The sequence below is a fragment of the Telopea speciosissima genome, chromosome 2 (genome assembly GCF_018873765.1).
Source record: "Telopea speciosissima isolate NSW1024214 ecotype Mountain lineage chromosome 2, Tspe_v1, whole genome shotgun sequence".
NCBI classification, from domain to species: Eukaryota; Viridiplantae; Streptophyta; class Magnoliopsida; order Proteales; family Proteaceae; genus Telopea; species Telopea speciosissima.
The window spans coordinates 33,017,427-33,041,373 of record NC_057917.1 but is presented as its reverse complement, the minus strand read 5'-3'; the positions used below and the strand labels follow the sequence as shown (position 1 = coordinate 33,041,373).

Below are 23,947 nucleotides of genomic sequence, written 5' to 3'. Positions count from 1 at the left end.
TAAAATGAGCATACTCTTCATCACACATCGTCACAGTCTTACCCTCAGGCTGTGGAGATGTAGAAATAGCAGACTCAATAATAGTAGCAGAATTGGGAAACTGTCGCTGAGATGGTTTGCCATGAAGTTTCCAACAAAAACATTGGATATGTCTTGGACAACCACAATGGAAACAAGTCTTCACCGAACTGGAACTATCAGAAGTACCCTAAGTAGGTGGTTTACCAGAACCAGCACCACGTCCACGACCACCACCACTATTACAATGACCATCATTATCAGCCCCACTATTGGGTCCACGGTTAGGTGGGAAAGATGCCAAAGCCGACGTATCAACTGAAGTAGTCATCTCACGGGAGACACGTAGAACCCTAGAAAATGTTTCAGACAATGTGATCACCTTATCACCACCAAGAATTTGGGAATGGACTGAATCAAACTCCTTCCCAAGTCCTTCCAAAAATCCCATAACAGCCAGCTGCTCCGACTTTGCATTTGTTCCACATTTGAAGTAATAGGAAGTAGGGAATTCAGCTCCTCATACATAAGCTATTCCCACAACTCCTTAACAGTATCAATCTGTGTCACCAAGTCAACAATTTGGTTTTCCATAGAATTCAGCATCTGTCCCAAGATTCTAGCATCAATAGTATCCCATAGTGAGTCATCTCCAGGTTTAATTTCAAACAAGTAATCTTGTTGATCACGTCCAGTCAAAACCAACTTAACAATTTTCTTCCATTGTTGAAAGTTGGTAATTCCCTGCAATTTCTTTTCAGTAATACGGTTGGAGGAAGAAGAGAAAACTTCAGTCATCACAGTATTCAAATTATCACCCACAATTCACAGCCCAATGGATAGAGTAAAATTGCAGAAAATGTGTGAAAATATTCTGAAAAATCAATCTTCAAAAAAACCTGACAAAAATCGATTTTGATAGAAAACCTGACAAAAAACGATCTCAAAAAATAGATGTTGCAAGCAGAATTCTGCCACCAGGCCCACCACAATAGCCACCAAACAGGGACAGCACAGTCCAACAATTCCAATCAATAAAAAGAAGTCCAAAAGATCAACAAAAAATCGATTTCTCTCACCTTGAAAAATCGATCTCAAAACCCTGACAATGCTGCCGATTTTTGTTCTTCAACTTCCACTGCAATCTTCACTCCATCAACCATCCAAACACATAAAAGAGACCTAGTTCTTAAATTAGGACATGAACTAGTCTCCAAACAACCTCAAAACATAGCATAGGGTGCTGCACCCCTTCAACCAAAAAATTGGAGAAGCCGCAAGTCTTCAACTTTGCAAAAACACTTCAATTCCACTTGTGGGTTTTAAGAAAAGAGAAGAAGAGAACCTTAAGGAGCAATAACAGTGCCTGTAGCTCTGATACCATGTCATACAGTGTAAGAAGAAGAAAGTGAGGAACAGAGAAATCGAGAGAGAAAAAGAGAGAGAGACGATGTGCAGCTTTAGGAGTCACTATATGATCGTGATCTCCCTCTAAACTTCATTAAATAAATCTAGTAAGGGCAAAACAGGGAAATCACAAAATAAAATAAAAATAACTTCCTAAACTACCCTCCTTACTTCTCACTAACAGATTTGATGGTAGCTTGAGGAAGCCCAAAGATGCCCGACCAGTAAATATAAGAGGATTGCAGAACTGATTTGATAAGGACCAACCGGATTGCATAAGACAAGAGTTTGCCTTTCCATAGCTGGAATCTCTTTTGGATGGCATCAAGCATAGGGTGCAGTGGTGGGCAGAGAGCCGAGCTGGGATCAACAGAAGGCCCAGATTTTTGACGGGAAGGAGACCAGTGGAGAAACCTGATTTTTCTGCCAAAGCAGCTTTTTCCTCTTCAGAAAACCCTGCCAGGGATAAGAGAGATTTTCTAGGGTTGATACGGAAGCCTGAAAAAACTTCAAAATTGCTGAAGACAACCCATAATAGTCTCAATGGAAGACAAAGAGGCCTTGGAGAAGATCATGAGGGCATCAGCAAAAGCCAAGTGAGAGAGCTTAATAGCCTAGCATTTGGAGATGGGCGAGATGTGGTGCTGATCCGTGGAACATTGGAGACTTTGAGAAAGCACTACAAGGGCCAAAGTGAAAATGTAGGGGGAGAAAGGGCATCCGTGATGAATTCCTGTTTTTAAGGAGAAATAACCAATTGGGCTGCCATTGACCAAAACCGAGTAACAAGGGGAAGAGATGCATTGGTGGATCTAATGGACAAAAGCCGAAAGAAACCCTATCTTGGTCATTACCTTCACAATAAAATCCCATCTCAATGAATCAAAAGCCTTGTGGATATCAATTTTTATACAAGCCACTGGGGGATGAAATTTTCTTTCAAAGCCTCTAACAATTTTATTACGAAGGAAAATATTATCGGAAATACTCCTATCAGGGATGAAGGCAGAGTGGTTAACATTGACCAACAAATTCACATTCGCCTCTAGTTTGATCTCTTTAGGAATGAGGCAAAGAAAAGTATGGTTGATCCCCTTGATTTGGCTAGGGTTGTAGCAAATGCTCTTGATAGCATTAATGAGTTCTTTAATAATCTCCCAGGAAGCAAGGAAGAAACCCAAACTGAAGCCGTCTGGACTCTGGGCTTTGTTTGCCTTGAGGGAATGAATGGCAGCTACTATTTCATCCTCAGAGGAAATAGCCTGAAGAGAGCTAAGAAGCTCACTAGGGATGAATCTATTGAGCAAGTTGCTCGGTATGGGATCAATGGAGGCAGCAGAAGAGACATTGAATATGTCTTTAAAGTAACTAACAGCCAGCTCTTTGATGTCTTTTACTTGGTGGATAATAGAGCCATCAGGTGCCACAAGCTGGAGAATAGAATTGGAATTTGTTCTAGCCTTCATGGAACGATGAAAATAGGCTGAATTTGAGTCCCCAAGCTTCAACCATTTAATCCTAGATTTTTGCGTTAGAAAGCATTCCACTTGGGAAAGGAGGGAGGAGAGCTCTAAGGAGGTAGCTTTTTTCCGTCAAGGGGGCATTGAGCAAATCCAATTGGAGCCTCATCTAAATGCTAGATAATCTGTTCTTACAATCCAAGACTTGCAAAGAGATGTTCCCAAAAGTATCATTGTTCCAAGCTTTAAGGGCACTGTTTACATTCCACAATTTTCTAGCAAAAGAGATGAGGGGGGTTGCAAAGGTTTGAACCGGCTTGTCCCAAGGTTCCTTGACGGTAGCAAGGAAGGTAGGATGGGAGGACCACATATCAAAATATTTGAAGGATTTGGGGCCAAAAGAAATGTAAGGCTGAATAAACAAGGTAATAGGACTATGGTCGGATATACCTGGGAGGTAAAAGGAGGCATGGGAGGAGGGAAAGGATGAGAGCCAAGCTTCATTCACCATCACTCTATCAAGTTTACAGACTATGCAGGAGTCACCAGCCCTTTTGTTATTCCAGGTGCAAGTAGGACCAGACGACCTGAGATCATTCACCCCAATATCCTCAATACAAACATTAAAAGCATCCACAGAATCCATGTCCAACTGGTCCAAGGTTCGAGAACTCGCGAGATCTTGCCGAGATCTCGCCGAGTTTCTCGGTTTTTCAAAATCTCGAGTCGAGATCACATACGCATTCTAAAAGTGCATTTTCTCGGCGAGATCTCGGCGAGATATTGAGATCCCGAGATCGCTCCGAGATCTCCGAGATCTTGGTTTGACATAGGAAAATGCCCATCTAGGTCCTTTACATGAGTGCCAGATCTCGAGATCTTGCTGGAAATTCTTGGTATACAGACACCTATCTATGCCAAGAAAAGATAGACACTTATTTATGCCTAATATCATTTAAGTAAATGATATTGCATTTACTTAAGATATTATTCATAAATAAGCAAATACCCCCCCCCCATTTGAATCCAATAAAAATAGTTAAAAAATCAAATTCCAAAAGGACAAAAAGTCAACCCCCCAGTTCAAGAACAAAAACTGGATTTTCGGTGGTAGGTGCAATTTTCAACTTTCTAATGTTGGGGTTTTTCTCAAATCTAAAAATTCCATAAATCTTATTATGGTAAAACATTGCTAAAAACCAAAAGCGCGGTAAAATATTCATTTGTTTTGATGTCCAAAAAATTATTTCCATTCAGAGCGATTTTGATAGCATTCGCGCACACCGAATTAAGCTTTCCAATAAGTCCAAGATTGCTAAAATCTGATTTATATTGAAAGAGTTATGTACCGGTCAAACTTAATTCGATGTGCACGAATGCTGTCAAAATCCAGTTGCATTAGAAAGTTTGAAAATTGCACCTACCGCCGAAAATCCAGTTTTTGTTCTTAAACTGGGGGGTTGACTTTTTTTCCTTTTGGAATTTGATTTTTTAACTATTTTTATTGGATTCAAATAGGGGGGTATTTGCTTATTTATGAATAATATCTTAAGTAAATGCAATATCATTTACTTAAATGATATTAGGCATAAATAAGTGTGTTTGTCTGTGTATGTCTCCGGTTTCTAGCATAAGTTTCTCCCGTTCCTACTAACTGAAACTCCTATTTGGACTTAGTTTTTTCAAAATTTGATAATGCCATTGTGTTTAAATGGCCTAAAATAGGCTGTATACCAAGTTTCAGACCCAAACTAGGTCTAAAACCCACCGAGATGAGGCTTCAAGTCGAGAAAAAAAAAAAGTGCAACAACTCGGCGAGATCTCGCCGAGATCTCGACTCGACTCGGTTTTTTAAGGGTCCGAGTTGGCACCGAGACCCGAGTTTTCGAACCTTGAACTGGTCTCCATCAAAGCTTCTTGTTGGAGTAGATAAGGGCAGATAGGTCCTTATGTCTTTTATTATTGTTCTTTATTATTTCCGCATGATGTAAGGGCAGTTTTGTCCTTTAGTATTTATTATTATATAAGACATCAAGTGACCTATGATAGAACATTGAGTTCTACCGCAGGTCCATCCTCTCTTTTGGATTTGTGCCTTCTTCTTCCTTTCTCCTCTTCCTTCTTCTTCTCCTTTTTTCTTCGTCTAATCTGATTGTATAATTTCTGATATTATATCCTGGTATCAGAGCTTGTTTAATCAGATTGGAGCCACCCTCCCGATTCTCTTCTAAGTTACCTTTATCGTTTTTTGCTTGTGGTGTGCAGCCACCTATTGCTGCTATCTCTATGATGTAATCACACTCCTTCGAAGGATTAATGGAGTGATTTCTATTGTTACCTACCTTACTTAATGACTGATTGGAGGTTTCCCTCATACACTTGAAGATTGCTGAGATCGATGCCAGGAGAAAACCCTGACAATTATCGATTTTACCTGGGAAGTTTGTTATTCAAGTTTTTTTTTTATTCCAGCCTACTTCTACATGGTATGCAGTACTTCTGGAGGTTATTACAACGCTGTTTGACTGATGGTGCTGCTTATTTGAAGATTTCCTACTTCTTCTTAGAAACCCTGACACTGGGATCGATTTTAGCCTTATTTCTGGTCTTGGCTGCTTCTATTTGCTGTGGTATTGTTGCTGTCGATTACTTCTGCCTTGACTACAATTAGTTACCCTTATTACCTGCTGCTGGTTTTGGTTGCTACTTCCTTACTTATCCTATTTCATAATCGATTACTTTGGGGCTTGTCCTTATTGAGTTTTCTGAAGGTCGTCTACTATGGCTGATTCGAAGACCCTCCACGACAATGTCAATGTTCAGATTACCTCCACAGAGTTGAAGGGGAAATCCAACTACTTATTGTGGGCACAAGCTGTCCGAGTTTACATCATAGCTAAGGACAAACTTAGCTACATTACTTCTCCTCCTCCTGAACCTGATTCTAAGGAGTACAGCACTCGGAATAAAGAGAATGCTATTATTTTGATTTGGTTATGGGACAGCATGGAGCCGGATATCACTGCGAATGTTATGTTTCATACCACGGCAAAGGGAGTCTAGGATGGTCTCAAGGAGACCTACTCTCAAGAGAAGAGTATGACACGTATCTACAACATTTATGAAAAGTTGTTTCAGTTTAACAGGGAGACAAGTCTCTCGAAGACTATTACTATTACAGTGCCTTTAAAGGCATGGTTGAGGAACCAAATGTTTTCCAGCTGTAGAAACCGCTTCCTCTAAAAGGCCGACCTTGTAGGAAATGGAGGAAACAATATGTATATCATACAGGAGCTTTTAACACGGTGGACTATCCAAAGGGGGACACAGGTGGATAAATAATTTTTTAACGCCAGCCTATTACTACTGACATTGAAAAGTTGAAAGCTCAAAGGAACGAATTTTTTGTCTCGAAGCATGGTTTAAAGTATCAACCGATACGATACAATACAAACCGATACGTATCGGTATCGGTCGATACCGATACAATATATACCGATACGTCTCCTTTTTAAAAAAAAATGAACTGTCTTGAAATGTATCGACTGATATGGGCCGATACGATACGTATTGATGGTATCAATACGTCCAGTAAAGGGTTCAGTGGATGGTTTAATACGTATCGATATGTATCGATACGTATCGGCCGATACGGCTTGATAGATACCGATATATCACTGATACATATCGATACATACCGATACGCACCGATACGTACCGATACCATCGATACATTCCATAAAAAAGCCATTTTCACTCGCAGACTCTATACAATTCCTAATCTAACGAAAAAATGAAGGAAAACTCTCAACCAAGAGTTTAAAATCTGGCATTTAATCTTGGTTTTTCACACTTTTAAACTAAAAACGAATCAAGGAGTGCTACAACATCATCCTTTGCATCATCCAATACTCTTCATGGCTATAGACGATTACAACATGTGAGAAACTTCATCTTTTATAACAATTTCAATTTAATGCACCTGTTTGGTTATACATTATTCACCATTTTAGGTTTTATGCATGACACTTAATATATATTGCTTATTTCTATTGTTTTTTGTTCCAAAAGTATATTTCTATATGTATCTTGACCATTTCTATGCGTATTTGTATCGTTCAATACGTATCTCCGAAACGATACGATACGATACGTCTCTTAAAATCAGCCGACCGATATGATACCCGATGCCGATACTTTAAACCTTGTCTCTAAGTTTCTGGCTGGTTTAAGTTCTAGTCTCAAGGCTGTCAAAAGACATTTGTTGGCTGGTGAATCTGTCCCAACTTTGAATGACACTTTTTCTAGGCTGCAGGGTATTACCTCTCCTAGCTCCAAGCCTGACACTAACCCCAAGGAAAATTCTGCTTTTACTACCACTAGAGGCCGTGGCTAAGGGGGCGGGCGTGGCTTTGGTGGTCGTAATTCTGGTGGGCAGCATATTGATAAAGCAACCCGATTGCGTTCTTATTATGGGAAGACAAACCACACTGTTGACACATGCTGGTCCAAGCATGGGAAACCCGAATGGGCTCAAAACTTGGCCAATCATGCAGCTTCTGAAGATGGTATTGATTTTGTTACACCTAGTGATACTAAGGCTAGTTCGACTGTGGGAGATTCTTCTACCAACATCCGTGATGAGATGCAACAACTCATGCGACGCATCAAGAGTCTGGAATCATTCACTTCCACTTCTGGGGCATCCAGCACCACTGCCACTCTTGCTCATGCAGATACACCTGCTGCTCTCTTTTCCACTGCTTCCACACCCTGGATCATTGATTTGGGGCTTCCACTCACATGACTGGTAAGTCATCTATTTTTAGTTCTATTTCTTCTAGCTCTCATACCCCTCCTGTTATTTTGGCCAATGGTTCCTCCACTCCTGTTACCGGACATGGTACTGTTCCTCTTAATTCCAATATTTCTCTTTCGTTTGTCTTACATGTTCCCCAATTGCCTTTAAGCCTTCTTTCAATTAGTTAACTTGCAAAAAATTTGAATTGTTCCGTAACCTTCTTTCCTTCTTACTGTGTTTTTCAGGATCTTCACACGAGGAAGACGATTGGTGGGGGATGTGAGAAAGATGGACTATATTATCTGAATGGTGCTGACCCATCTGCTTCAGCGGCAGCGACTACTGTTGGTGGAGAGTCTCCATTTCAATGGCATTGTAGGGTAGGACATTTAGCTTTGTCTAGGTTAAAAGTTGTTTTTCCCCAGTTTGAGACTTTAAATAAATTAGAGTGTGAAGGCTACGAGTTGGGCAAGTATCATCGTGCTACTTATCCTTCTCGCCCTTTGCCCCGTAGTACTTCTTTATTTTCATTAGTGCATTTAGATGTGTGGGGCCCTTGTCGGGGAAGTAATAGACATGGTTTTCGGTATTTTATGACTTTTGTGGATGATTATTCCAGAACTACTTGGTTGTACCTTTTAAAGGATAGATCAGAATTTTTAACTGTGTTTCCTAATTTCTGCAAAGAAATAAAAAAAAATTGGTTTAATGCCTCTATAAAGGTTTTTCGGTCTGATAATGCTTTGGAGTTTGTTCAATTTGAGATATCCTCTTTTTGTACTGCTAATGGGATCATTCATCAAACTAGTTGCTCCTACACTCCCCAACAAAATGGGGTAGCGGAGCACAAAAATAGGCACTTGCTTGAAGTTGCAAGGGCCCTCATGTTGCATACGCAAGTGCCCAAACATTTTTGGTGTGATGCAGTCCTTACTGCGTGTTTTTTGATTAACCGGATGCCTTCTTCTGTTCTTGGTGACAAATCACCTTTTTCTATTTTGTTTCCCGGTGTTTCAAGTTTTAGTTTGCCTCCTAGAGTTTTTGGGTGTGTTTGCTTCGTTCATAATCTCCATCTCCATGGAGATAAATTGAACTCTCGGTCAAACAAATGTATCTTCCTGGGTTACTCTAGGACCCAGAAGGGATACAGGTGTTATGACCCTCTCACTAGAAGGTAATTTGTGAGTGTGGATGTCACCTTCTTTAAAGATACATCTTATTTTTCTGCTCAGCCCACCGTGTCCAGTGATCCATTACTTGTGTCTCACCCTCCTCCCATTCCTGCCATTGTTCCTATGACTACTCCCCTACAGGTGTACCAGCGCACGAGACCTTTTGGGCAGCTCCATACAGATTAAACTGGCCCTTCTGCATCGCTTTCTGTACCTTCCTCAACCTCTGGTGGAGATCCAATCTTACCTGTTCTTCGTGACTTACGAGCTGATCTGGATCCTGATGACTTACCCATTGCCACTCGGAAAGGTAAATGTTCATGTACTCAAAAATTTTTAGTTACCTATCCTATTGAGAATTTCGTCTCTTTACCTCATCTTCCGTCTTGCCCTCATAGTCATGCTACTTCTTTATCCTCTTATACTGTCCCTCGCACTCACACTGAGGCTCTTATCAATCATGCCTGGAAAAAGGCCATGGGTGTGGAAATGGGTACTGTATTGACTCGACATACGTGGGAGTTAGTGGATTTACCTCTTAGGAAAGACCTAGTCAAGTATCGTTGGGTGTACACTATTAAGTATCATTCTGATGGGTCTGTTGAGTGGCTCAAAGCCCGCCTGGTAGCTAAAGGGTATACCCAAACTTATGGTGTTGACTATTTTGAGACCTTCTCTCCTGTGGCTAGACTGAATTCTGTTCGCCTCATTATTTCTCTGACGGTAAACTTTGATTGGCCGTTGTACCAGTTAGATATCAAGAATGCTTTTCTTTATGGTGACATTCTTGAAGAGGTCTATATGGAGCAACCTCCAGGCTATGTTGCTTAGGGGGAGAATAGTGGTCGTGTGTGTAGGCTGCACAAGGCCATTTATAGGCTGAAACAGTCTCCCCGTACATGGTTTGAGAAGTTTAGTTCAGTTGTGTGAAACCCACCTCTAATTTGAACTTTTTCGAACTTGTATGATTACAAGTTCTGGGTCTGTGTCTATGCTTGCCTCTATGTTGTGGGTCTTCTAGTGGGAGAAGTGGTGGGGTCCACCAAACATCAGGCATGGTCAAGCATAAGAAAAGGCTGCAAAGAGGATTCAAAAGTCGATCAAGCACAAGGGGCCTATGAGAGAGCTGGCAATGGCTTCAGATGTGGATTCATGGCCAACAGTAGAGCCGGAGAGGATCGAGATGCAGAATCAGATCTAGAAAAGTCAGCAACCAAGAGATCTTTTGAAGAAGGACCATTCAAACCATCAGGAACTGGGCAATCTTTGAGGACTGTGCAAGGATCTGCAGAAGGGTCTACAGAAGCGTCTGCACAGTCGTCAAAGGCCAGAGTTGCAAAACGGTTGCGACTGGAGGTTAAAACAGAGCTATGGACCAGCGGTCGGTGGGAGTGATCAGCCGAGAGACCGATTGGAGATTCATGGCCTAGTTTCCACTAAGACGGTGTTTCCAGTGGCGATGCCTAGTTTAAGTTCGTCCTCAGCTAGGAGAAAGGTTTCTGTGTAGAGGGCTTTCGCATGCAGCTTCTGCAGGTTCAGGCAATTCTACAAGGGCTTCTTTTGGAGCACAGAGATTTAAATAATGGCTAAACTTCTGGCAAACCAGGGAGTGGGGAGGGCGCTAGTCGTAGTGTATTTCTTGATCAAAGGAGAAGGAATCACCTTCGTTCATCTTGACAAAGGAAGGCAAAGGGTCACTTTCTGAAACTTCGACACAGATTCTAGCGTTCGCTAGCCGATCCTTCGTCATGGTTTTAGTGTCTAAGAATAGCAGGGAGGCCCTACTGAACCGACAGTGTTGAGCAAGGATATGAAGGCATCGCCTAGGCGATGCCATGGCGTCCAGACACCTAGGACGCCTTGCCACCATGGTAGTGGTCACCTTGATTTTTTACCCTCTAAAACGCCATGGTTGCCTTCTCGCCTTGATAACTGTGGTGTCAAGGCCCTCTGTGCACCAGAAGAGGAGAGGAAGCCCAAGAAGAGAAATCCAAAGGGGGATGGTGGATAAATCAACATTACGGAACCACTGCCAGAGGAAAATAGGTTTCTTACCTACCTGCCAGGGTCCACCTTCGAGGATGCGAAGCTTGTCGATTTCATCAAAAAACTAGGAAGACGAAGAAGCCGCTGTCTAGTAGGAATATGTCGAGGGTCCCTTGAACTCTCTACTGCTTCGAGAGAGAAATCTTGACGATGTGGAAAGGAAGTTTGGAACCCAGAAAGTGGCCAACCAAACAATTGCCCCAAAGTTTGACCTCATCATCGAGCAAGCCAGGAGGGCAGAGAGCACCTTTAGTGTTTCCCTCAATAGAAGGTGCAATGAAACATAGGGAAAGGCCTTCCTTCGAGGAAACAAGGGCAGGTCCTAACAGGGAGCTCCACTGAGGGGGAGGAGGAGATGGTGGGGGCGAAGGCAGGTGAGAGGGAGGGGCATGTCCAGGGGCAAAAGGAAGGGGAGGAGAGGAAGAGTTGAAGTTTGAGGCAGTCTCGGCAGAGCCAGCCATGGAGGCTAGCGAACAGGAGATGAGAGACCCTCAGGCCAGCCAGAAGGGCCGGAGCACAGGAAGACGAGCGAACATCAGGATGCTGATACACAAGTGACAGGTCGATGTGAGCTCATGACAGAACCAGCTTATTCAGCCATCAGATGGGGCTGCGACAAACATTGAAGGGCGGGCTCTTGAAGGGTATTACAATGACAAATGAAGTTCATGGGCTCTTGAAGGGTATTACAATGATGAATGAAGTTCATGGCTTAATCAAGAGTTTCAAAGCCACGAAGTTCCACTGTAGAAATCTTCAGAACAGTTGAGTCGCAGAGTGCATTTTTCAGTCTTCAATCAGAATTCAATGGAGAAACAATAGAGCAACCTTTTTCTGAACCAACAGCAGCAATGGAGAGGGAGCAGTCCTTTGAGTTATTCCCAGTTGTAGGCTTATTTCAGAACAAAGAAAATAGAAATAAGAACTTGATGTAAAGAAGAAGAAGAAGATGGGGGGGGATATGAACAAGGCCTCTCACAAATGGCCTTGGTGTGTCTCTCACAGACCTCAAGGAATCTCTCCTAACACTGTCTCACACAGCAGCTGAATCACACAGCACTTAATAGCAAAGCCAAGTTTTCAACACCTCCTTTATTAATAGATTCAAAACCTCCCCTCTTGCGTGGGACTACAGATTAGAATCTAACGAAATTAGAAAATATCCTAATCTAAGACTACATCTCAAAATAACAATAAAATCTAGCTAACAGCTACTAAATAGAAACTAACAAGAATAGAAAGTAAATAAAGTATCAACTACTAAATAGAAAGTAGATTGTCTCTGTTAGAATAATGTACACCAGAATACCGTGGGGGTATTCTGGTCCTTTTTGGGGTTATTTTTATGTTATTAAGTGTAGTTAGCTTATGTCGGTTATGTGGGTTTTAGTCCCACATCGCCTAGCTTAGACTATTTGTAACTTCCCCTCTATTATAAATAGAGGGGCCTTTCTATCATTAATACAAGTCATTCTATTATTTTATTTCCTCTCTCTGACCCATGGTTCAATCAACATGGTATCAAAGCTGGTCTGATCCAAGTTAGAGAGAAAACCCTAATTTCTCCCTCCTTTCCTTCCAATCGATCTCTCCTCTTCTTCTCCCTTTTTCTCGTTTTTTCTTGCTCCTGTTTTTCTCCTTTTCAGCACAAAAACAGGGGCAGCACTAATGAGGTAAACATCATATCGATGATTTCCTTTCTCTCCTATCATTTTTTATTAAAAAAAAACAGCTGGAAGCCTCTTCTGTGATTTTGGGGTTCCTCCTTCTTTGAGATCAGATCTCGATAAACCTGATCCTCTAATAGAGGAACACCCTATGCAGCCTTTTTCCAGCCCTATGTTACCCTATTCCTACACCTAACTTCCCTCTTTTCTTTCTCTCCATCAATTATTATTTTTTCCAGCCTAGATCCCCAAATCGATTTTACCTTGTCAAAAACCCTGACTCCAATCGATTTTGGGGTTTCCTTTGTCAGATGCAGCCAATATTTCATGGATATTTCCCACCTGATCCAAGCCCTAATCGACCTCAGTTTGAACACAATCTGATGGCTGGATCTGTCCCTACAGCAAAATCTTCTCACCCTGCCTTTTATGGTTCCCTGTTAAAGCCCTAATTGAAATCGACCTTAGGGGTGCAGGTTTAAATTCTTGCTGCCTTTTTTTGAGGGATGATTACTCCACCTACAGAAAACACTCAACCTCAGTTTTTTGGCTATTTCCAAGAATTTGAAGACCCCTAACCCCAATCGATCCTTCTTTTCAGGGTTTTTTTCAAAACCCTGCCCATATGGATTTTGGGTTAGGGTTGTTTGCTGCTATTTGGAATTTTTTGTTAGTGTTTCTACCATCACGAAGGACATTCTACTTCAACTATTTATGGCTTGAAGAAGGTCTACTGCCCAAGATAGCTGCTGCCCTCATTATTGCGATTTTTAGGTATTTCTCCCATGTGAAGATCAAGTCTCAATTACCAAGAAGATTGGTCATTCGAACTGGAGATCCATTCCAGTAGTTTTTGGTCAGCAAGTATTACAATAAGCAAGCACCTTTAACATGTCAGCCTCACCTTTGTTGAAGACCCCTTCCCTACAATTGATATTCACTTTCAGGGTTTTTTACAAAACCCTGGCTATAATCGATCTAAGGGGTAGGGCAATCCACAGTTGCTAATTTTTTTAGGAGAGTTTTATCAACATCAAAGGAGTATACAGCCCATTATTCAGCATCTTACATCAGGTTTTTTAGTAAAAAAATTCCAGTTCATTCTGTTGGCTTGGTTTCTTCAATTATCAAGTTGTTTTTCTTGTTCCTATATGGCTGGCTGCTTCAACTACCTATGGATTTGTCTGGTTATTTATCTTATTTGGCTGGTTATTATGAGCTTCACTACCTACCTGGCTGGTGTTGTTGATTGGCTTTTGTAAGCATGACTAGTTGATGTGTTATTGCTGCCTTCATGTGGAATACAGTTGCCCTATAATTGTGACTGTGTTTCCTCTTATTGGAGATCGAATTTCTATCGTTATTGAAGACTCGAATCTACTACCCTGGAGATCAGCCTATTGTAAGCATGACTAGTTGATGTGTTATTGCTGCCTTCATGTGGAATACAGTTGCCCTATAATTGTGACTGTGTTTCCTCTTATTGGAGATCGAATTTCTATCGTTATTGAAGACTCGAATCTACTACCCTGGAGATCAGCCTATTTGGGATTACCACAATGTGTTCCACGATTTTTTGGTTGCACCTACGAAACTATTCGGTCATGTGGAGCTTTCTGGTTAATATCCGGCATACTTTGGAGCTTGCATACTAGCATTGTTACAGATTCAGATCTGATCCAGTTTTGTTGAGGCTACTTCCATTCATTGCTGTCCGGATATCTTCTTAGTACTGTCTAGCATGTGGGAGTTTCTACCATGGAATCTTTTGCACAATTGCTCCTCCCTGTTTGAAGATTGAACAAGCCTTGACAATTGGAGCATTTCCTTACTTCGAATCAGATTTGTATCTTTTTCAGATCTGAATATTGGGGTTAGGAGTTTCTCCCCTGCAGGGGTTTCCATTCAAAGTGTTTGTTTGATTGATGGAAGAAGGTTAGAGCTTTCTATGTTACCCAAGTTAATCCTACTCCATTATCCCATTGCTGTTTTTCCTTCACCACCTCCCAAAACATACCTTTGGCATTACCCATAACACCCTTGGAAGTTAATGGTATTCTCTTCTTTACCATTTCTTCTTTTTTCCATTACACTTGGCAGCCACTGAATCATTCTGGAATGTTGTGTTTTGCCCTTTCTCTTACATCATCTCTCTTATGTCCACGTGCACGACACGTGAGGGGGGGATTATATACAGTATACCTGCAGCCATTGTAGAGGGCAGAATATGCAGGGACACTTGGTGCAAAACATAGAAGGTCAGAGGTTTCACCATTGCCAATGGGTATCTACTTTGTTATTGGGTTAAAGTTTGTCATAAGAGGGAGGTTGGCCTTAAAGTTTTGAAGATGTTTGGTTATTGCCTGCCCATATGAGATCCTACAGTTTGGTTTTTTTTTCGCTGCTTGATCTTTACTGCTGTTTGACTCATTTGCCAGCTACCCTAGTTACTTATCTAGATTATAATTCAGAGATTCATTATTGGACAAAGATTGGTGAGAGATGCCTTTTTGCTGATCAAGTCTGTCTAAGTTTGAAGGTCTATTTTTTTCAAGTTCTTGAAGGTCTATTTGGGAGCTGCATTCATTTTGGAGCTGGTTTCTACTACAATTTATTTTTTTCCCATTTTATTCAAGTTGGGCATTAGTACCTTGTATACACAAACTTGAGGGGGAGTGTTAGCATTGTTATGGAGAGAGTTTTTTTTTTTTTCTTTAGTCCAAGCTGGATCTTCTTTCTTTAGTATTTGTATAATCCAGCTTGAGGGGGAGTATTAGAATAATGTACACCAGAATACCGTGGGGGTATTCTGGTCCTTTTTGGGGTTATTTTTATGTTATTAAGTGTAGTTAGCTTATGTCGGCTATGTGGGTTTTAGTCCCACATCGCCTAGCTTAGACTATTTGTAACTTCCCCTCTATTATAAATAGAGGGGCCTTTCTATCATTAATACAAGTCATTCTATTATTTTATTTCCTCTCTCTGACTCACGGTTCAATCAACAGTCTCCCATGCAAAACAGCAACCAGCTCCTGAATTATCTTCACACAAAGGCTAGAATGGGTCCCATCCTTGACTTGTGTGGAGAAGAGTTGGATACTCATCAATACTCATCAACTGATCTACTAGGTACCCTTGCAGTGATCGAAAGACTAATATTCCAAACCAGTTTCTAAAATAACATAAAATAAAATCTAGGGGGAAAAATATCATCCATAACAATAAAATTACAAAATAATCTTGCTACACTAAGCAAAGTTTTCAACATACATAGAGTACCGCTAGGAGGATGCCAGATCAGCTAGGTAGCTGACCCCTTGTTATGATTGGACTATTCACTGCTTAGATATTGGCAAACTATTTAGCCTGCTGCTTTTGAAGAAAAAAAAAGAATTTAAAAATACAAGTGTCAGTCGTCAGAGTTCAGTTCAATAGTAAGCTAACTAGAGGACCTTAGCATCCTCCAAACATTTTCATCGTATATATTGATATCACAATAACATTTACAGAACTTCTTTCGCAAGATCTTCAATGCAAAGAACTGCAAATAAATGATCTAAAGGAATCAATGAATCAAACAGATTAAACAAAACACCAAGGAAAATCAAGAAACACGTCGCAAAGATGCCTATACCTGGACAGGTGCTGGTTTGCAAGCCATCATTCCTAATCTATTGTTAGATGTATGACCAGAGAGTTCAACCAAGATGTCAACTTTATCTTCTCTAACCATATTTGCGACCTTTTTCTCATCAACCCCAAAAATATCTCTCCACAACCCACCATTTTTTAAAACCGTATCTTTAAACCTAGCAGTTTTGGCATCCGCCTGCACCAGAGGATGAAAAACTAACTGAATCATCAGAATGTAAAACAAATAAGGTACGCCTAAAGTGATATTTTCTCAATACAGAGTATCACTCTTTCCTTAACCATTTCGTATATGTATAGGAAATGATGAAGAAAAGTAATGCCCTTACACATTATCAAAGCAATGAGATAAGTCATTAAGAAATTAAACTGTGATTTCACAATAAGTGATACCTTTACTACTGCAGAATACACAACCACCTTGTAATTTGAATAATCATGAAGGACAAGTGGTGCTTCAATGAAATATGATACTGAATGAGTAAAATAATCTGGAGAGACATATCCAACGACAAGTGGCCGCTCTGGATCTTTTGGATTGTCCCAAGATGTGTACAGTGGATATAACTTCATAAACCGCCTACCCCAATCCCTGCAAGCAAGTATTAAATTCAGACAGACGCGCCTAAGAAGAAAATCTTTACATCATAGTAAAGTGTGCATATTTAATGAAGAATCATTTTCAACAGGTCAACAATTTGGGATGCAATCTGAAACAAGGAACTAGTCGAACGCATTTACATAGCATCAAGTGGAAAATTGTTGGTGGTCAAACAATTCATTGTGTTCATTTGATAATCTGAAGCAAACCAACAATTTGAAGAAACACTATTGTATGCTAACGATGCTACCAGCTAATGTGCTCCTTAGTCCCTGATAAAATAAAACTCAAGGAAATATAAGCAAAACTGAGATTATACACAGAAATAGGGTCTCCAGGAGCAAAAGACAGCTCCGCGCCTCCGCTACAAACAGTAACTGTGAATCAACCAGCAAGGATTCTTATGCGAAAATTCTGTTAAGTCCAAAGATGAAATACTAATGCTCTGCAAACTTGCAAGGATTCATAACTTGGTCATAGTCCAAAAATAAATATATAAAATAATAAGGGTCGGTGATCTAGTCCAAAAATAAATAAATAAAATAATTAGGGTCGGTGATCCTGCACTGTCCAAGCTTGAATCATCCCATCCAATACTGATCTGGATCAGGCACTTTGGACAATCCAATACGAAGTTTTAAAACCTTGGTCACATGACTCAAAACTCTCCTTTGGTAATTAAAAGAAGACAGGAAAACAAAAGAACAGAAAGGAGAAGTGCTCCACATGTTAACGACTTTGCACTTAATAAAGAAAATGTGTATGCATGATAAGTTAATTAGAAAGAGCACAGTTAAACGGATCTGAGGACCAGCATTGCAATGCTAGTCCCAGTAGCCTCCACGCCTGTGGACTCTGACTCCAACTACTGGTTCCATTTTAATTAAAAATCTGAAATGATGTGGACCTATTGATGATGAAAACCTTAGGTCCACCAATGTTCTTGGACCGGCTTAGCATTTCTATGAACCATACTGTGATTGAAAAATAAAAGGTTCCAGATGGGTATTGATGTTACCTATGAGCTTCAAAAAGTTTATCATCATTGCCCTCATTTATGTAATTCATCGCAAGCAACCGGTTCTGCAAGAAGCTCATTATAATCCATATTAAGAATTTCAGAAAACATTCAGTACAAAAATTTCTTCTTTCAAAGTCAGAAGAGCATTTTTTATAAACATAAGACCTATATATAGATTAAATATTCAAACATGGTGCAATGAATGATAAGAAAGATCATCTTGCCATTGGTACTGTTTGAGTCTTTCAATTCAGTATTACATTACTAAGGTTCTTTTTTAAGCAATAACACCACATGTAAACTCCCCCCCCCCCCCGGGGTTTGATTGAAACCTACAAAATATCACAGCCATCAAGAAAACACCAAAGTATAAGACTAAAGAGTCGGAAAATCATACTAAAAAATTAGGACAGATGACAAAGTAGTTGTCAAAATTCTCAGCAAGAGCTGAGTCTCCAATTAATGCCACCTCTGCATAAGCCACAGGAAATATATGCTTTAAAAATGTAAAGTTTGTGCCGCATAGATGCTCAAGCAAGCAAGGAGATGCAGATAAGTCTTCTACAAAGCTTATTTTAGTGGAAATAAGCCTTGGGTTGGGTTATGTATGCAATGGGCCTTTGATTCTATGTGTTTGCTTTGTAATTGGCCAATTTAATGAGCCTAAAATAGGGTAGAAAGTAGGAAAACGGGATTAACTTCATTAGTTTAGTTAGAGTCTTATTTTGAGTGTTTTCTTTATTATTTCACTTTCCTAATCAATTTAGGATACCATATCAGTTAAGGATTGGGTTAAACTGGTGGAGGGCTGGTTTGATGTAGGACAGAACAAGAAAAAAAAGAGGCCAAAACACTGTTCACGTTACCATTCATGTAAACAGCGTTACAGCCCCTTAATTTGGTTTGGTGAGAATATTACTAGAAGGTTGTGGGGGGCAGAATAGTCTTTTATTTATTAGCGATTCAAGTCTTTAAATGAGGGGTATAATTGTCTCTTTGGGCCTAAGTATTTAAAGGATACAATCGATGGAGCCATATTGAGAGGTGGGGACCACCAATAAAGAGAATCAGCAGCAATATTTGTTCACTTAAAAGTGGGGTCCACAACAAGCACCATCGGCTGGAAGATTTAGAAGATCCCTTGAAGGTTTGAAGATTATATTTAGTTTCTATTTGAGTCAATCCTAGTTACTATTTTCTTAGTTTCTAATTTTTAGTTTAGTAGTTTCTATTTTGTTTTAAATTGAGGTGCAAGCATAGTTCAAAATCTTGACGAAATTTCGTTGAGCTATTGGAAATTCGAAGAGTTCAGTCCTCCCGAAACGAAATGCAACATCAAATTGAAAATATACAATATTTTGGTCGAAATATCGGCGAGATGTTGAAATTTCGACTGTTTGTAACATCTCGCCTTAATTTCGGCCAGACGTTACAAACCTCAATGATACAGACCACGGTGCAAGTATGTCCTCACACCAACCACAAGTAAGGGTTACTCGAGAGAGCCTCATTCCCAGTTTCGTCCTAGTAGGCAGGCTGATCTTATGGACATTGATACCTTATCTAGCTCTGTTGGTGGATTGAGTATTGACGACACGGACAACAGATCGAGTGGGCATTGGTGTGCCCCATCTTTTGGCGAAGAGAGCAGTTCATCTCCAGTACCATCAGAGTACAGTTTATCACATTCACATCCATATGCGCAGTACACTGGGGTGGGGGAGCATATATCTTCTGCATCCATTCCCAGTTTTGAGTATGACTCCCACTCACAGGGACGTAGTTGATCATCTTTTGTGGACGACATCTTCTCCTAACCAACCCACCAAACGTACCCGTACATGCTCCCAGAGGCATCATATCACAATGGATCAGTGGGGTTCTTCACAGTTTGGTGACACATCCTAGGATAGGTTACCTTCAATATGTCGATGATGCAATTTACATGGCAACTGTGGAGGACTATACTCGTTTCTTCTCCAAGACTATGACGTGGCATTCATATGTCTTACAGTCAGAGGGCAATGCTCGTCGGCTCCATCGGACTATGAGTGGGATCGATCCTGGATGGCGCAATACTTATTATTAGTAGACATGACTTGTATTTGGAGAGTATATTGATGTCGTCCAAATTATGTACTTAATATTATGACTTAATGAATCATTGGCGTATGTTTGTATGATTTACTTGTTTAAATTGCTTATTATGTTCTCTAATACTTATACAATGTGTAATTAACTAATTATACATTAGGATTCGACCGTATACCACCAATCAAATGTGCAAATCCAAAACACCACTTTGGGTGAGTATTGTTGCAATTTGAACATTTACATGTGTTTATATAGCCTAAAATAGGGTTTCCATGACATTTCATGCCTTAATTTGGCCTAAAACCCATCGAAATGACCAACCAAAATCTTACAGAAAAAATACCAAATTTCGCCAAAATTTTGGTATCGGTCAAACTGAAATAGCCTGCCAAAACAAGATTTAATACTACGGGTGCAAGTATAAGCCCTTTATTTATTGTAAAGGCTTTAGAAGCCTCCCCATGATTTTTAGAGGATGAATGAAATTACTTTTGAGCACAGAATTTTTCATGTCCGATTGTTTGTGACTCCAAGGGCTGAAGGAGCCTGGCTGAGAGAGCCTAATCCACCAATCCTTTACCTTTTATTTTCTGTCCTCTCCATCTTCTCTTCATTCCCATTGATCCCTGTGTACAGCTGTACTGTTGAGACTGTTTCAACTCTTGAGAAGATCAATTGAAGCTTGCTGCTCTTCCCCTATTGCTGCTGCTGGTTGCTGCCATCGGTTGAGAGTTGAAACTTGCCGCTGCCCCTGCAATCCCAGATTTGATGTTGTAACTTGTGGAGATGATATCTCAGCAAATACCCATCAGACTTGGGCTGTTTTTTGGAGCACACAACCTCCTCCACTCGACCTTCTAAATTGGGGACTCACTCATCACTCACAACTCACAATTTAGCCATTACTATTGGCTGAGACTTTCAGCGGAGGTTCTTCTCTACTCCCACTCCACTCGATCTTCACCAGAGTTCTAGTCCAGCACTGTTTGGAGGTTTTTCCATAACCTTCTATTTTGGTGTTTCGCCCATAACTCAAGATCCAACCATCACAATTGGATGAAATTTGGAGCAAAGATTCCCCTTACCTATCACTACACTCAATCCAAGTTTGGTGACCATCACTTTGCTAGTTTGGATTGAAACCCCAACTTTCTAATTCTGAGTTTGTTCTAATTTTCACAAAAAGTGGTTTTTGGGACTACAAACCTAGTCTTACATTACAGTTAGGAGAAGAGGGAAACTGGGGAGAAATCAGAATTGCAGGAGGGGAAGAGAGAAGAGAGGAGACACATGCACAGCCACTTCTTTGCACAAGCTATCAACTTCAATTTCCATATTCAATTACCAAATCATCAAATCTGTTGCTCTCCTACGATTAAAATGAATAAATAGAAAATAGTCTTGCATAAGAATAGAAACCTAACTAAAATGGAAACATCCCAAAGAGGAAACTAGCAAAATAAGCCATATCTAAGAAAAAGGAAACTACCCAAAAAAATTCCTACGCAATCTACCCATGAAAATGTATACCCTCTTTTCGGTAAACTGCGATGTGAGTTGAAAATGCGCAAGCGTGCCAGAGTTGCAAGGACTCTAAATGATTGAATCTGACTTCTAACCTAGAAAGAATGGGTTCTTTCTAATGCCTCGATCGCTCCAAGGACTTCTGATGAAATGTCAGGAAGAATGATAGGAAAAATTATAATTTTAATGACAACAGAGTGTCAACTCTGATTACAAACATTGTCTTCTGAAACAAGGGCCAAAAGACAAAAATTGCTGGAGTTATTCTCCAAGCAAAACCTACATGAATGCCTCTTGAAACACGGGCCAATAAGGCATTGGTGGCCAGAATCCAACTCCAGCAAAAAGCTACATCTAAAGACAAAGATGAGAGATAAACTTCAATCATCTTGAAAAATAAAAGACAGAAATGAAAGAAATACTTCTACATCTTGAAAGATAAAAGACAAAGATGAGAGATAAACTTTGATCGTCTTGAAAGATAAAATAAAATAAAGACATTGGTGGCTGGAAGCCAACTCCAACAAAAGGAAAAGATAAAATAAAGACACTTGTAGAGTGTTGTGTTGTTGATCCAGGGATCTCCTCCTTTGTGGCTGAAGTTCCCTTTTATAGACACTCCTGGTAGAATGGTAGTTACAATGGTTTTTGGTAATTTCCAGGTAGTTTTGTAACTACCCTCTTGCCTTGCTGACCGTTCATCGGCCACTCACAATTCGACAATCACCAACCGTTTATCGGTCACTCACAGTTCGTTATCATTGACTAATCACTGACCGTTTATCGGTCGCTGCCAATTCATCAATCCTTGACCGTTTTCTTCAAGTCACTAACTGACAAGTCAAACTTGATTGAAATGGATTTCAGTCTAATTCTCTGTTGACCGAAATAGAGTGAAAATTGGGTGTAAACAATGCCCCTCACAAACCCTTTGAATGAGATCGAAGGTCCAAAGTTCAAATGGGTTTGTGACATAGTTGTCAAGGCGATCCAAGTCGGTGGAGGGGTGTCACGTCGATATATCGACATGTCGCCCGCCATGGCGAGCATGTCGACCATGTTTTATTTTTTATTTTCTCTATTTTTAATGTGTTAATAGATGTATACTCAAGCCATGTTTTATTTTTTCTCTATTGTTTCTCAATTTTTAAGAAGAAAATTCAGAAATCGAAGAGGGAAAGAAGAAATCGAAAGAAATCAAAGAGGGAAAGAAGAAATCGAAAGAAATTGAAGAGGGAAAGAAGAAATCGAAAAGAGAAGAAGAAATCGAAGACAGGAAGAAGAAATCGAAGAGGGACAGAGAGACAGGAAGAAGAAATCAAAGAGGGACGCCATGGCGTAGGTCACCATGCAACCCTCTCCAGCGCCAGGACGCCATGGCGTGGCCATGGCGACGCCATGACAACTATGGTTTGTGACATCTCAAATCCTATTTGAACGGGGTCACACAAGTTTGAATGGGATTATGGATATGCTTTTGATCGGTCATACCTAGCAAATTAAGTCAGTTCCATATTTATTTAATGCCTTGTATTTCTCCTTCCTGGTCAATCACTTCTTGATTTTCACGAACAGCTTTAACGGCTTCCTTGAGTCCCTTCTCACCAAGGTGTAGGCTCTTAAATAAATATTGACCAAATCGACACACCAGGCTGGTTGATCGGGTATGTGGAGAACACCTGCTACTTCTCACCAAGGATTAGGCTCTTAAATAAGTGTTGACCGAATTGACACCGTTGGATTTCCCAAACTTGAGATCACTTGAACTTGCAGCAACTAGGCATTTGAACGTCCAATCTGCATTGCATTTTTTAAATTCTCCCCCACTTGTCACGCAAATTCTGCATTGCATTTTGATCCAAACTGCATTGCTTTTTGAATGAAAATGGATTAAAACTATGAGGTGGTTCTAGAAAACGTTCTTACCCCTGGCCACAATGCTGGTTTCAAAGTTAAGAACGATCTCAAGCATGAAATTGCTGCTTCTAACTCTAAAACCGATGCTACCGAGGAGGCTGTCAAGTTCAATTCTCAGGTCATCATCGTGAATCACCTGGGCAGATCGGTAATGGATATGCCCCTGTGCTTGATCACCACATCTCTCATATCGTCCTTAAGTTTGGTTCTTGAAGAACAATGACGCTGGTTTTGTGAAGATGACTGCAACCAAGCGTATGGTGTTGATTCCTTTTGATTAACCACCACTTGGGCACTTGTTGCTGTTGGTGTTATCAAGAGTGGGCATAAACTCCTCAAACTGCAGCAAACTGTTCGCCGTATTCAATGGCACTCCATGATTGAATCGTCGCTGGAAGTCCATTGGACGCCTGGACTTGATGTAGTGGCCGGCGTTGTAGTACCCTCTCCATAGATCCAGTCCAGTCATCTTCTTCTTTTCTCTCTTCCATCATAAAACTTGCAGTATCGAAATAATATGGGAAGTAGAAAAGAAAAAACAAAGCAGCACCACGGGTTTGCTCCTCTT

The 23,947-nt window shown here is 40.5% G+C and overlaps 1 protein-coding gene across 4 annotated transcripts in view; it reads right to left on the bottom strand.

Annotated features, from left to right (window-relative positions):
- LOC122651975 (probable UDP-N-acetylglucosamine--peptide N-acetylglucosaminyltransferase SPINDLY) overlaps nucleotides 1-23,947 on the bottom strand; it is a 105,022-nt gene that overhangs the window by 29,416 nt on the left and 51,659 nt on the right. For all 4 annotated transcript variants that reach the window (XM_043845575.1, XM_043845572.1, XM_043845574.1 and 1 more), the window contains 3 exons: nucleotides 17,842-17,906; nucleotides 16,616-16,814; nucleotides 16,206-16,400 (listed from right to left, as the gene is read on the bottom strand). In XM_043845575.1, the coding sequence (XP_043701510.1) occupies nucleotides 16,206-16,400; nucleotides 16,616-16,814; nucleotides 17,842-17,906 (459 nt within the window). The remainder of the gene's footprint in view (nucleotides 1-16,205; nucleotides 16,401-16,615; nucleotides 16,815-17,841; nucleotides 17,907-23,947) is intronic.